The following is a 15,384-nucleotide window of genomic DNA, read 5'->3' on the forward strand; positions in this document are numbered from 1 at the left end:
TCGGTTTTAAAATTTTTTTTTCTGTTTAACATTTTTGCCTTATTTCTTTCCTCTTTTTCCCTCTTTGCTCTCTTTTTTATTTCCTACCTGGACAAGGGTTTGTGGGGTGTTTTTTTGAGCATTTTAATTTTTTAATTAAAGTATAACATTGATGCAGAAAAGCACACAAATCAAAGCTCACTGAATTTTCACAGCACAAACACACCCATGTAGACAATACTCCAGTCAAGACAGAGAACGTCACCGGAACCCCAGATAACCCTGCCCTATCTCTTTCTGGCCACTACTCCTCTCCCCTAAGGGGAATCATTGTACTGACTTCTGTAGCTTTGAACTTTATAGAAATGGAATCAGACTATATTTTGTTGTGTTTGGATCCTTTCATTTTTGTGATATTCGTCTATGTTACTCAGTTTGTTACTGCTGTGTAGTTTTCCATTTGTGTAAGTATTCCACAATTTATTCTTAATGGGCATTTGGATGGTTTCTTGTTTAGGTCTATTACAAACAATAGTACTAAACATTCTCATACATGTCTTTCAGTGGACATGTGACATATTTCTGAGTATTTACATTTGCCAAGACATTGTGTATCCATCTAGCCATTTACATTTCAAAATCCATCTAAAACATTAGATGATTGATTTTAGGCAAACTCTTAATAGGAAACGTTTGTAAACAACTATCGATTCAGCTTTAGCATATTATATCTAATTTTTGGCTAAGAAAATGCCTCTATTTAAATGTACTATAAACAGATAACTCCTATATACAGCAAAATTGCCACTCACTGCCCATGACATGTTTTATTAACTCTCTTCCTAATGTGTGTTTTTTATCCAGTTTTCCAAAGCTCAGTTGGCAGGTCCATTCTGCAAAACCCTTAGGAAAATATTGTGATGGTGATAATTCACAGTAGTTAGGATTATATCTATATTATACCACCTCTAAGTGGTAACGGGAAGAGGAATGTGCTAGTGCTTGACTGCCATGCTTTAGTGGAAGTCACAGAGGCAGACACTTGTATGCGCATTCATTACTGAGAACCTTGCAGAAGTGGTGAAAGACTGGCTGTCCCATAGCTTGGCTCCAGGACAAATAGCCAGGCAATTGTGCAGCCAAGAGTAAAGTTTTCATCCTTTTTAAACATGTCGACTTTCCAAAATTTGTTCCATGGATCCTTTTGAACATGTTTAACCTTATGAGTATAGAAATGTGATTGTGCTATCATATTCCCTCAAAACTGCAAAGCATCTCCTAAGGAGATTTTGCTTGACCATCAGGTAAAGTGCCCCTCAGTCATTCTGTGAACATGCATAGAATTAAGTTGACTTGTTTTGACCAAAGTGTATTCCTGAAAGAGGATCTCTTTCTCCTCCATCAAAATAAAACAAAAATGTAGAGGGAATAATCAAAATTCGATGGTTATAAAAGGATAGTTACAGAACCAGAAGATTTGCCTCCTATGTTACAGAAATATAAATGTAAGTCTTTTGGAGGGTGAAAGGAGGGTCGACAACCCTATCAAGATGTTTTTGGGAACAAAGTATGGTTAAAAAAAAAAGAATGAGAGAATAAAGGATTTCACCTTGACAAAATTATCCTTTAAGAATTCTGTTATTTTTCGTTTCTTCTTCCAGCCTTTGTTTTTGTAAAGGAACAGTGGGAAGTGAGCCTGCAGGGAAGCCATGTGATGAGTTTGTACCTGATTTGGTAGATAATATAACACAGTAATAACTAAGAGCACTCACTTTATTTTTTTATTTATTTTATTTATTTTTAAGTTTTTTTTTTTAATTTACATCCAAATTAGTTCGCATATAGTGCAATAGTGATTTCAGGAGTAGATTCCTTAGTGCCCCTTACCCATTTATCCTATCCCCTCCTCCCATAACCCCTCCCATAACCCTCTGTTTGTTCTCCATATTTATGAGTCTCTTCTGTTTTGTCCCCCTCCCTGTTTTATATTATTTTTGTTTCCCTTCCCTTATGTTCATCTGTTTTGTCTCTTAAATCCTCATATGAGTCAAGTCCTATGATTTTTGTCTTTCTTTGACTAATTTCACTTAGCATAATACCCTCCAGTTCCATCCACGTAGTTGCAAATGGCAAGATTGCATTCTTTTTGATTGCCGAATAATACTCCATTGTGTGTGTGTGTGTGTGTGTGTGTGTGTGTGTGTGTGTGTGTGTGTGTGTATATATATATATACACACACACCACATTTTCTTTATCCATTCATCCATCAATAGACATTTGGGCTCTTTCCATACTTTGGCTATTGTTGATAATGCTGCTAGAAACATGGGGGTGCATGTGTCCCTTCAAAACAGCACACCTGTATTCCGTGGATAAATGCCTAGTAGTACAATTGCTAGGTCCTACGGTAGTTCTGTTTTTAGTTTTTTGAGGAACCTCCATACTGTTTTCCAGAGTGCTGCACCAGCTTGCATTCCCATAAGAGCACTCACTTTAGATCAACTTAGAAATTGAGTCCCGGTTCAGTTTTGCTGTGTGACTCTGAACAGGTCGCTTAACCTATCTAAGCTCAGTATTCTCATTTGATAAATGGAGGCAGCACCCATGTAACTTGTTGCAATGTTACATGAAAGAAAAGAGATCATGTGTGGGAAGTGATTAACATAGCTGTCATAACTAGTGCTCAGGTAGCTAGTCTGGACAGGGTGGGGGGAGCCATTGAAGATTTTTGAACCACAGAATGGTAGGACCTGAATCATGTAAGGCTTTTTCTTTTATTTTTATAATCGACATACAAAAAGCAGCACACATTTCAAGTATTCAGTCTGATAGATTTTTATATGTACATATACCTATGAAATCATCGCTGCAATTGAAATAATGACCACATCCATCAATCCCGAAACTTTTGTCTAAGACCTTTAAAGAAGAAAGTCTGGCCTTCAATGCACAGCAAAGAATGGAATGAAGTAGAGCCTGGAAGTGGAGAAATCAGTTAAGAGGCTGTGGCCCTGGTCCAGGTGAGAGAGAAAGATTGAATGAGGTGTGGGGGCAGTTGGCCTTCCCCAAGAGATGGGGTTTCTGGGGACAGGGTTGAGCCTGCTGCGTTATTGTATTCTCTCCAGCACTTAACTCAGTGGCCAGAGGCTAGTAGCTCTTCCATGCTGAAGACAGTTTTTCCCTTTATGAAAGATTGGTTACTTTAAACTTTTTTCTCTATTCTGTTTAGGGCTTAAAAGACAATCTTCTTGCTTCTGGGACATCCAGCCTGACAGCCACCAAACAGTTGCTTCGTCCAAGAATCACAAGAATCTGTCTCAGGGACTTGATATTCTGTATGGAACAGGAAAGAGAGATGAAGTATTCTCGAGCTCTGTACCTTGCCCTTCTGAAGTGACCACTCCAGTCTCCATCCAGATCCTTGCTGTTTACTGCCAAAGAAGACATAAAGAGCATTGTTGCACTCTCCTGAAATTTCAGTTTCTGGAAAATAATCACCAATAGGGAAGATCATTGTTTACAGTTATAAACTTTTATTAAATCTTACTTACACATCCCACGGGGTTCTTAATGACTAGAATTCAACTTTGTCTTCTGGAAATTGGTTATGAAATACAGTTCACACAGACATAGGCTTCTGCCTACCTGTGGATTTAATTACAGCAAGTTAAGGCCCTGTTTGTTACCACCTGCTTCATTTGCTGGACTGTAGGCGAGGTGTCTTTCCCTAACACAGCCTGCATTACGATGCAGGGGAAAGAAAGGAAGAGTCCCGACTTTCCAAGATTATATTTCATCCTCTGCTGAACTTGTCTCAAAGTGTTAGGTTTTCTAGGCTGGGATCAGAAGTTGCTTAGCTAATTGTGATAGTCACCTTCTGTAGTTGCAGGTGACAAGCCACAGCGTCTGTAGTGACTTTGGTCAGCCGAGTCCCAGTGTTGTCAAAACGGAGACAGATGGGGATAGTTTGTGCCTGTCCCCACAAAGGTGGCTCCTCTCTGGGTCGTCACCATATGCTGCTTCTGATACCAAGTGAGGGTACATCCTTGTCAGGGAAACTTTAAAATGGAAGCTGCTGATATACCTCACTGAAAAGTGGAAAAGGTGGGAAGTATTGAAAAGAATGATGGGGCACTGCGTTCAAACTGAGGAGGGGAAAATGAGAGTGGAACCTCAGAATAGGAACCATGCTGCACATGCGTCCTCCGTTCCAGTGGTGGGATTGGAACTCCAGAGCAACCGGTACACGTTTTGTTGACAGGACAAAATCACAGCCCAACCAAAAAAGGAAAATGTATCAAACATTTTCAAGTGTACATTATCTGAAAAGGAAGTCGTTATTTTTTGTTTTGTGTATTGTTTTAAATCTCAAGAAGGATAGTTTTCTAAAATCCTTTTCATTACTGCAAGTTTTAAGCATCTTGTTGCATTTAAAAAATCCTAATCGATGATTAGAAATTTTTAACAATAGGACTCCATTTTGGATTCTATACTCAAAAGGTAATGTCAGCATTTCATTGTTGGAGATCTTGGCTCTAAATGTATTATGAGGAGCAATATATATATATATTTTTTTTCCCCCCACCTGAGGAGGAAGCTGATGTTTTGTAAAGCAAACCCTCTTTTCTTTCTTTTAATTCCGCCTTTGTGGCATGTAGTTGGTGAAAAATAATAGCTGTATTTAGAATCCCATACAGAAAGAACAAGTAAATCCTCCAAGAAGATTTTTTAAAAATGGGAAAGCTGTGCTTCTTAGAAAAAGAATTCAGCGGGAAAAGAACACACCTCTGGTATGTTACTCCTTATCCTGTTCTTCCCATGGGGACTGTTGTGGCCATGTTCTATACTGTAATAAATGTTAAATTGGCCATTTTTGTTTTCAGCAAGTTATGTAAAATGCTATAAATTATGTATATGTTAAAAGAGAAACTTTCAGAAGAGATCTATACCTAAAGTTGTTTTTGTATATTTAAATGCTTAGCTTTATTTTTTTGTAAAGTGCAGCATATTCCCATATTTGTGTATAAATGTTTAAAATTATTTCAAATACTTCATTAAAATAATTATTTTATTATACGAATAATTTTGCTCAGTTACTGACTTTGAAAACCAGTATCTTTGGTAGTAAGCCTCCACACCTGGGGGCTGGGCAGTGGGTCTTACCTACTGGGCTATGGATCTTTCTTGGCTAGGATTGTTACTTTGGAGTATCAGCATTTGGGTTCCAGAACCTCACTTCAAATCCCAAGTTACTATTACCACTGTCTTTGGAATAGTTGTAAATTTGCATGCTATTTGACTCACAAAGAAAGCTAAACATATTCATTACAAAAGCTTTTCTTGGCGCATCAGTTTTCTTACTAAAAGTATTCTTTTTCAAACCTTATTTTTAATATACATTTTTAAAATTTGTGTCGTGAAGTATATCTTACAAAAGAACAAGTACAGTGTATCCAAAGTATTCTTCTGCTCAGTTTGCAAAATGGTGGCCTTGGGGTAGATTTGATCTATAAAGGCATTCTCTGTGACTCATACAGTGTTTCCCGTGTTTTAATTTACAAAAATCTGTATTTCCACTTCCTTTGAAAAATCAGAAGATCTGGAATCATTAGGTACCTCCTTGTGTATGGTAATCCACTGGAGCCATCCAGTGCCTGTTCACTTTAGATGTGGGGGCATAAATTTACCTTCCCTTGTCTGAACCCTTCAAGTATTGACGTTTGTGACCCTCTGCCTTCAAGTAAATATTTATCTTGGGTGACGAACAGTAAAAGAGTAAAGTACTGGACATTCTCTTACCTGTTTTTGTTTTGTTTTTTTTTTTATTTATTTTTTTTAACTTTTATTTATTTTTGGGACAGAGAGAGACAGAGCATGAACGGGGGAGGGGCAGAGAGAGAGGGAGACACAGAATCAGAAACAGGCTCCAGGCTCTGAGCCATCAGCCCAGAGCCCGACGCGGGGCTCGAACTCCCGGACCGCGAGATTGTGACCTGGCTGAAGTCGGACGCTTAACCGACTGCGCCACCCAGGCGCCCCTGTTTTTTTTTTTTAAGCAACTTTATTGAGGCATATTTTATATATAAAATTCACCCATATTTCACCCATTTACTTTTAATATGACTGATCTTTTAGATTTTTTTTTTTAATGTTTATTTTTGAGAGAGGGAGAGACAAAGTGCGAGTGGGGGAGGAACAGAGAGAGAGGGAGACACAGAATCTGAAGCAGTCTCCAGGCTCTGAGCTAGCCGCACAGAGCCTGGCACGGGGCTCAAACTCATGAGCCGTGAGATCACAACCTGAGCCAAAGTTGGATGCTTAACTGACAGAGCCACCCAGGCTCGCCAACTGATTGATCTAAATTGTTTCCTCCATGAGTATCTTTAAGACCTTCTCGTAAAAATAAGATCAACATTTAACATTCTTTTAAAGCCTATATTTCTTAAATCCTGCATTTGAGTTAAATTTTGTTTCATTAGAATTTTGGCAACACTTTATTTAGAATTAAGGCCATTTTGGGGCGCCTGGGTGGCGCAGTCGGTTAAGCATCCGACTTCAGCCAGGTCACGATCTCGCGGTCTGTGAGTTCGAGCCCCGCGTCAGGCTCTGGGCTGATGGCTCAGAGCCTGGAGCCTGTTTCCGATTCTGTGTCTCCCTCTCTCTCGGCCCCTCCCCCGTTCATGCTCTGTCTCTCTCTGTCCCAAAAAAATAATAAATAAACGTTGAAAAAAAAAATTTAGAATTAAGGCCATTTATACCAAGTATGTCATATGTCATAGTTGCAGCAAAGAATGCATGTAATATTAGGGCATATTCTTCAGAAAAATATGGAACCAAGATCTCAGATTAAGTTGGACTTTCTCTCTATCCCTAGTTGTATAATGAACTAACTTAAGTATTTATAAAAGTCTGAGCTTAGTAAGACTCCATGATTCTGCATGAAATAAAATATAGTATGTCATATGTTAATACATGACATGGTAGCTAGTTTTTGTTTGTTGTTTGTGTTGTTATCTTTTCAGGCACTTTTTGGGCTCCCTGAACTGAAATGACTTTTTTTTTTCATGTAGGCATGATTTACATCTGATATCAGTACCTTTTTCTCTGACTTTTTAACCACTTCTCAGTATTTTCATGTGCATTTCAGTTGTGTTGCATTGGTGCATTTGCTTGTTTACTGAAGTTGGTTCACAAGTTGAAAATTGGTCCTCAGTAGAATGGTTTTGCCATATTTTTCTTTTGGAAAACGCTGAGAGACCGCTCTGCTGGCAGGCAACCTAGAGTGTCCGCCACCATATTCTTGAACGCTGGCTAGTGGGCAAGCAGAACAGGCACAAGAGTGATAGGGTTAGCATTTATGTCTACTTGGCACATTGAATATTTGTGGGAAGGAAATACTCCCTAGGAACTCATTTTAAGACTTTTGACTTTGTTGGTAAACCGTGAGAGCAATTTTAATGGCAACTCTTCTTTAATAATGCCAGGCCGAGGGGCGCCTGGGTGACTCAGTCGGTTGAGCGTTCCGACCTCGGCTCAGGTCATGATCTCACAGTTCGTGGGTTCGAGCACCGCGTCAGGCTCTGTGCTGACCTCTTGCTCAGAGCCTGGAGCCTGCTTCAGATTCTGTGTCTTCTTCTCTCTCTGCCCCTCACCTACTCACACTTTGTCTCACTCTGTTTCTCAAAAATAAATAAATGTAAATAAAAAATTTAATAATGCCAGGTCGACACCTTACTAAGTTTTCTTATTGTAGGTGGTATTGACACAATATTGCCCTGGCTGCGTCTCTAATCTTGCCTCTTACCAGTTGTGTGGCCTTGGGCAAATTATTTAACTTCTCTGTGCCTTCGTCTCCTCATCTGGAAAATAAAAGGCTATGAGGAAAATGAAAACATTTATTTCTGTGCTAAATCTGTAGATGTTATAGGTCATACTGTCGATCTAGCTTTGTGTCCTTTCCTACCACTGGAGATGCTGAAAGAAGAGAAACAACTTAGAATAAAATGTCACTTTTGAGGTTCATCCTTCAAAGTGACATTGAGGCTGTGTTTCTCATTTCCTCTTACTGCATTTGGATTTGTTTAAAACAATTTCAATTTGTCATCTTTAGGGGTGAAATGAAATACCCTTTTAATATCATTCCTTGCACCGGCCCTGTACACGATAAGGTAGGATGGAAGAAGAATTGCCATAATTCTACATAAGCTGCTTAGCACTTTCAAAGCTAGTATTGAAATGTTACCTGTGAGGTTTAGGCTGTGGGACTGATAACTTTTCCTGTTTGTAATTGTAACTAACAGGCTTTGCCTGAAGATGAGTGGAAGGTTGGCTTCTTGATGAATCTATCTTAGGCCTCCACTTCCCTAAACAGAAGTATAAAGTCATTGTACTGAGTTGGCTTCAAAGAACCTTTAAACTTGCAGATGGAGGGGCACCGGGGTGGCTCCGTCGGTTAAGCATCCGACTTCAGCTCAGGTCATGAGTTTGAGCCCCGCGTTGGGCTCTGTGCTGACAGCTCAGAGCCTGGAGCCTGGTTTGGATTCTGTATCTCCCTCTCACTCTGCCCCTCCCCAACTTGCACTCTGTCTCTCTCAAAAATAAACATTAATTTTTTTTTTAAATAATAAACTTGCAAATGGCAATATAAATATCTCACTGGGTACTTCCCAGTAATGTTAATTCCCATAGAAATAGACAGTGGTTGCCTCTAACACAGAGAAGAGCAAGACAATTGAATAAATGGTACATTGTGTCATTTCCATGCCTTCTGCCATTATCAAAAAGCCTGTGGTGCTGGGCTAGACCCCAGTCAAGGAACAATTCAAGTGTTGTTATTGATGTGTATTAGTTTCCTAGGGTTACCATAACAAATTGCCACAAACTAGGTGGCTTCAAACAACAGAAACGTATTTTCTCACAGTTCTGGAGGCCAGAAGTCTGAAATCAAGGTGTTGGCAGGGCCACCCTCCCTCCATAGCCCCTAGGAGAGAACTTTCCTTGCCTTTCCAGCTTCTCGTGGCTTTTGATGTTCCTTAGTTGTGGCAGCAAAACACCAGTGTCTGCTTCTGTCCTCGCATGGCCTCTGTGTCCTCCACGTCCTTTTCTTATAAAGACACCTGGTCATTGACTTTAGGGCTCACTCCAATTCAGTATGATCTCATCTTGGCCTTTAACTAACATCTGCAAAGACCCTATTTCCAAACAGGGTGACATTGTGAGGTTCCAGGTGGACGTGGACTTGGGAATGGGGGGTGGGGGGGAATGACACTATTCAGCCCACTGCAGGAGCATCCTTTATATATTCCTGGTACTTTTATTTTCTGCCTCTGATTTCAAGAGCAGTGAAAAATTAATGGTTGCTAACATGGAAGGGGTTGACCTTATATCTCTTTACACTGGAAACTTATGATCTTGAGTTCTGTCAAGATGCCGATCCTGACCTTTCCTCCTTTTCTCTTCCCCTTTAGACAAAGCTTTTGGTGCTGTCCTAGTTTTACCATAGTGTGTTCAGGTGAATCTGTCTTGTATATTATTGGGGAAGGAAAGTAAGGAGCAAAGTCCAGAATTCCTGCGGGAGAGATGCGTCATCAAGGAGAGACTTGGAACTTGGAGAAATGTCAAGAATAGCTTTTTTTCTTTTTTTTTTTTAATTTTTAACATTCATTTATTTTTGAGAGAGAGAGAGAGCATGGGCAGGGAGAAGCAGAGAGAGAGACAGAATCTGACGCACGCTCCAGGCTCTGAGCTGTCAGCACAGAGCCTGACGTGGGGCTCCAACTCAGGAACCGTGAGATCATGACCTGAGTGGAAGACACTCAACCACCTGAGCCACCCAGGCTCCCTGAGAAACGTCAGGAATAGCTGTATTGACTAATCACAGATTAAGTACTAGCCTCTGGAACTGGGAGTTGGTACCAACTTCTACACCTAGGGTCACTACAGGCAGCTCAAGTTTTTATCAGATTTCTTCTGTGATAGAATACTTAAAAGGTTCTAACTAATTTTAAAAGAATGTATTTTGCCTACCGTAGCTTTAAAAAGTCATCCTTTGTCTTTTTCTTAAGGATATACTAAATAAGCAAACAGTTGGCAGTGGTTTGGGGAAAAGACCCTTGGAAGTCTGCATATATTCTAGAAAGAACCACACAGAAAAGTCTACTGAATGCAGTCTGTAAAGGTCAGAAAACAGCAGGCTTTGCCTGAAATATTAGCATAGGAACAATCATTTAGCAGATTCTCAAACTTGTCTTCATGACACAGTGTCTTCAGTTATCTCGAAGGCGGACTGAAATCTCAGGTTTCCAAGATTAAGTTTCAATCCATCATTTTGAAAGATGCAGAGGCAGGCATGGGGATTAGGAGAGAAAGATATCTAAGATGTTGTATCCTCTGGGCCATTAAATCTGTTTCAAGGTTACTGAGTGACATCAATTGCTAAGGCACAGACTAGGTTACAAAGATGAGTGTTTGTTGAACAAGATGTTTATGTGGTCTAGTCTACCACATTTAAGTGTAAATTCACTTAGAATCAAGCCACTTATTTGCAGCCTAAGGTTCTAGATACTTCTGAGGCTATCTGAAGGTTATCCAATCCCATCTAATAACAGAATTCCCTTCAGCATCCCTGAAACACAGGTCCTCTAATAATGCCAGTGATGGTGACCTTACTATATTATACAATCCATACTTGAATTGTCCTGTTATTTCTATGTTCTGTCTTGGCTTGATTTGAAAGCTGCCTTCCTATAATTTAGCATTTGGAGGGGGCCTGCTTTTGTTCTGTAAAGTCACATAGTAACAGTAATAATTTTTAAAAAATATGTGTATTCACTTTTGAGAAAGAGAGTGCAAGTGGGGGAGGGGCAGAAGGAGAGGGGGACAGAGGATCTGAAGCGGGCTCTGCGCTGACATCTTCAGAGCTGACAACAGTGAGCCCAATGCGGGGCTTAAACTCATGAACCATGAGATCATGACCTGACCCAAAGTCCGACACTCAACCAACTGAGTCACCCAGTCTCCCCTAACAGTAGTAATTTTTTGAACACTGACTATGTATAAGGTAGATGACCAAGCTAAGCATTCTAAACCCACCCTCACACAGTTTCACGAGAGTCTGGCAGGGATCCATTTCCTCCTGCATACACAGCTAGACCACATCTCGAGTCTCCTTTTAGTTAAATGTGGCCATGTGTCTGCGGTCTGACCAAAGACATGTAGGCAGAAGTAGTGTATGATATGTTTCTGATCTGGCTCAGGACAACCTGCCATGTAGGATCTTGCCTGTTCTTTCCCTTTCCACTGAGACCTCGGTAGGCTCGTGATGAAGATGGCACAGCCACCAGATGTGAAGAGCCTTGGGTCACTGAATTGCGGCTCAGAGCAAAACTGCCTGTTGGCCAAGAACACCATTTTGGGCTATACATGAATGAGAAATAAACATCTAATATGTAAACCACTCCCAATGCATCTGTTCTCGCAGTTTGTAGAGCTGAATTAACACTACAGATAGCTACTGCTATTGGTATTTCTATTTTACTGGTGAGGACACAGGTGTGTCAAAAGACAACAATTTAGTGGAAGTCACAGAGAAAGTCGTTGAGATGGGATTTGGACCTCAGTCTGTCCAACCCCAAAGCCTGCACTCTTGATTCCTACACTGAACGGGAGTTTTGGTTTTGTTGTTTGGTTTGTTAGTGCTTCAGAGCTAATCTTTGTCCCACGATGATAGCACTTTCACTATGTTAGGATAACTCCATTTCCTTTCCTACACATCACGTCCCTTTTGTAACTGAGGGGCCAGTTCATCAATTCTCACAACAGTCATTCTAGATTTCTCAGGACTTTATTTTGATTGTTCACTTGGTGTATTCCACCATACTAAAGGCCACAGTACAATGTGGTTTGCTTGGGGCACCTGGGTGGCTCAGTCAGTTGAGTGTCTCACTCTTGATTTCAGCTCACGTCATGGTCATGATCCCAGGGTTGTGGGATCCAGCCCCTCGTCAGGCTCCATGAGTCTGCTTAGGATTCTCTTGCTCTCTCTCCCTCTGCTCCTCTCCCCTGCTCATGCTCGCTCTCTCTCTCTCTCTCTCTCTCTCTCCAAAATAAAAATTTAGTAAATAAACAAAAATAGAATGTGGTTCCCATTCTAAATGCAATACCACCTATCAGGCTTGAAGAGTAGGAAGGGTGGTGACCCCTACTATTTAGATCAGAAGTCTGTGGTGCCGTTGGTGCAAAGTCAGACTGTGGAAACGTGAGGCTTGTGGCTAACCAATCACCCCAAGGCTTTTTATGCTCACGATTCAGAGACTAGCCAGTGAGCCAGTTCCTGGGGTCAGTTCTTACCTAGGAACTCATTAGAAACATGGGACCTCAAACCCCACTCCTGACTTGCTGAATCAGAACCTGCATTCTAGTAAGATCCCCAGGTGATTCCTGTGCTCTTGGAAGCTGGAGAAGCACTGCTCTGATCGATTGCCTTTATCAACCTCAAGAAAAAAACCTCACATATGTTCTGCAGTGCTTGATTTTGCTCTGGCCTGTTCAGTTTAGCCAGTTACAGTCATTTTGGATTTTGATTCTGTGATGTATTGAGGACATTTGAATTCAAGTTAATAAATCAACAATATCATTATCCCTCTCAGCCTGTGTCACCCACACATTTCCTAAACATGCCTTCTAGGTTCATTCAAGTTGCCCATAAATGTGTTGACCAGGACAGGGCCAGCTGTGAAACTGGGAAGCATGTTGCTGCCCTCCAACATCAGCTTATTAACTGGCACTGATTGCTCTCCATGGCCAACAGTGACTATGTCTAACTCATAGTGCCATTGCAGACTTCATAGTTTCCACGAGCAACTCTGGAGAACTTGCTCAACTATATGCACTGCCTCGCCTGTGGTTAGCCAATCTAGCAGCATCTCAAAGAAGAGCATGATCATGGTTTAGAAGATCCCCATCTGTTATGGGCTAGATTGTGTCCCCCAGCCCTGCATTCATTATGTTGACATTCTAACCCCTAGTCTTTCAGAATGTGGCTGTATTTGCATATAGGATCTTTAAAGAGGTGGTTAAAATGAGGTGTATAGAGTGGCCCTGATCCAGTATAACTGGTGTCCTTATAAGAAGAGGTTAGGACACAGACAAGTACAGAAGGAAAGCCGCTTGAGGACACAGCAAGGAGGCGGCCATCTACAAGCTAAGGAGAGGGGCCTCAAAAGAACCCAGCCCGCTGACATCTTGATCTCGGACTTCTGGTCTCCAGGATCGTGAAAACATAGGTTTCTGTTGTTTTAGCCTCCCATTTTGTGGCACTTTGTTATGGCAGTCAGGCAAACTAACACACCATTCCCTCCCTCCCCTCTTCTGCCTTTACTTTCTGGCTCTGGCAGGATGAGCTGAGGCGGTACTTTCAATTGCCTGTCTGAGAAACTTAGGCATAAATGATATATTTAAAATGCCTTGGTGGTGAGGGGGCACCTGGGTGGCTCAGTCAGTTCAGTGTCTGACTTCAGCTCAGGTCATGATCTTGCAGTCCGTGAATTCGAGCCCCGCCTCAGGCTCTGTGCTAACAGCTCAGAGCCTGGAGCCTGCTTTGGATTCTGTGTCTCCCTCTCTCTGCCCCTCCCCCACTCGCGCTCTCGCCACCTCTCTCAAAAACAAACATTAAAAAGATTTTCTAAATAAATAAATACATACATATATTTAAAAAAAAATGCTTCAGGGGTGTTGGCTACAGTAAAGTCCTGGGTGAAGTAGAGGATTGCCTCAAATGGAAGAATCACCACTAGGGTCACAAGGTACAGAGGAATGTTCAAGGTGTCTGCATTCATGATATTTAATCAAAGCTTACAGGAAAAGTCAATATACATCACCCTGGAGCCAAACTGCCCGGAGAACAAAAACGTCATTCACCATACAGCACAAACTCTAGCGGCCCTGTCAGCCTGTCCACTCGATACCAGAATCCCTTTCTTGCAACTCCACTGCTTCCGATGGGGCAGTGCCTCAGCCTCTCTGCCCCTGTTTTTCCTACTACTGTTTCTGCTACTGCTTTCATTCTCTATTTATAAAGTGTCTTCTTCTTGCACATTTTTGCATCTGGGCACACGATTCTCTGTGTGTCACGTTCAAACCTAAGAGAGAAGAAGTGGCTGGGTCTGTTAAATGCTCCTCCTCTTGGACACTCGTACTTGTTGGTTGTGATTTTGTGCTAAACTATCTCATAGGTGCTGGCCAGCCTGAAAGTGGCTGCTCCGGTGTCAGGTGCTAGTCCCCGGTGCAGACTGCTGTGACCAGCGTGGCAGTGTCACAGATAGAAAGCAAGACAGATTTCATGCAAGGAAGTGCCCTTGACAGCGTTGTTTGGGGGAGGCGCAGGCCCAGCGAGCATGCTACACCAGCAGCAGCATAGGCCTCCCCAGGAACGTGTTTGGTGTAGAACCTTGGCCCCTCCCCCAGAGCTGCTCAACCAGCATCTGCATCATAATAAGATGCCCAGGAGATTACCAACCTTCTCATTGATTTTTAGTAAATCTGGACTTTTCTGTATATCAAGTTTGCTTAAAACTGCATGCCCCTGTAGGTCAGATTGGATCCAGACTTAGGAGTTTTAAACCTGTACTGAACCTTGGCCATACAGTCAGCTTTCAGAATGAGATGTTGAAACCCAAAGAGATGAGGTGATTTGCCTGACACCCCATCACGCTTGGATGCATTTAACGATGCACAATTTTCTATGAACGCTGGTAATATAAAAATATATTTTCTTAGGCAACTTGGCAATGCTGTGTCAGTTTCTGAGCCAGATACATTTGAGAACCGGGTCCAAACTTAAAGTGATGGGCAACTTTGCTACTAGCTACATACCTTAACTGCATTCAAAGGGATCAGTGCATTGGAGGGTTGGAGAAAAGTTACAAGGACTGTTTGCCAAAGAGAAGCATCATCATTCTTCCAGTTAGAGGGGCCAACACTTGGCAGTGCATTCTATCTGGTCTTCCTCTCTTAGGAAAGATTATTAGAGCATGTCTCATTTCTTTTTTTTTTTTTTTTTAACTTTTATTTATTTCTGAGAGACAGAGAGAGAGTGCGTGCTTGTGTGCATGAGTGGGGGACGGGCAGAGAGAGAGGGAGACACAGAATCTGAAGCAGGTTCCAGGCTCTGAGCTGTCAGCATAGAGCCTGACAGGGCTCGAACCCATGAACCATGAGATCATGACCTGAGCCGAAATCAAGAGTGGGAAGCTTAGCTGACTGAGCTACCCAGGCACCCCAAGCCCGTCCCATTTCTAAGAAAATTCTCCCACATCTTTTACATTTCAAATTTTCATTTTGACTCACTTCACAATGCCTTTGGCCCATACAAGTTTTTAATCTAAAAATACACTATAATAATAAAA

The 15,384-nt window shown here is 41.5% G+C and overlaps 1 protein-coding gene across 1 annotated transcript in view; it reads left to right on the forward strand.

The window, feature by feature from the left end:
• Nucleotides 1-5,060, forward strand: part of TAF4B (TATA-box binding protein associated factor 4b) — a 127,233-nt gene extending 122,173 nt beyond the window's left edge. The window contains exon 15 of the mRNA XM_043558506.1: nt 3,210-5,060. Coding sequence (XP_043414441.1) covers nt 3,210-3,377 — 168 coding nt within the window. The 3' untranslated portion in view covers nt 3,378-5,060. The remainder of the gene's footprint in view (nt 1-3,209) is intronic.
• Nucleotides 5,061-15,384: the final 10,324 nt, after the last annotated feature.

This window comes from Prionailurus bengalensis, chromosome D3, assembly GCF_016509475.1.
Source record: "Prionailurus bengalensis isolate Pbe53 chromosome D3, Fcat_Pben_1.1_paternal_pri, whole genome shotgun sequence".
Classification (NCBI taxonomy): Eukaryota; Metazoa; Chordata; class Mammalia; order Carnivora; family Felidae; genus Prionailurus; species Prionailurus bengalensis.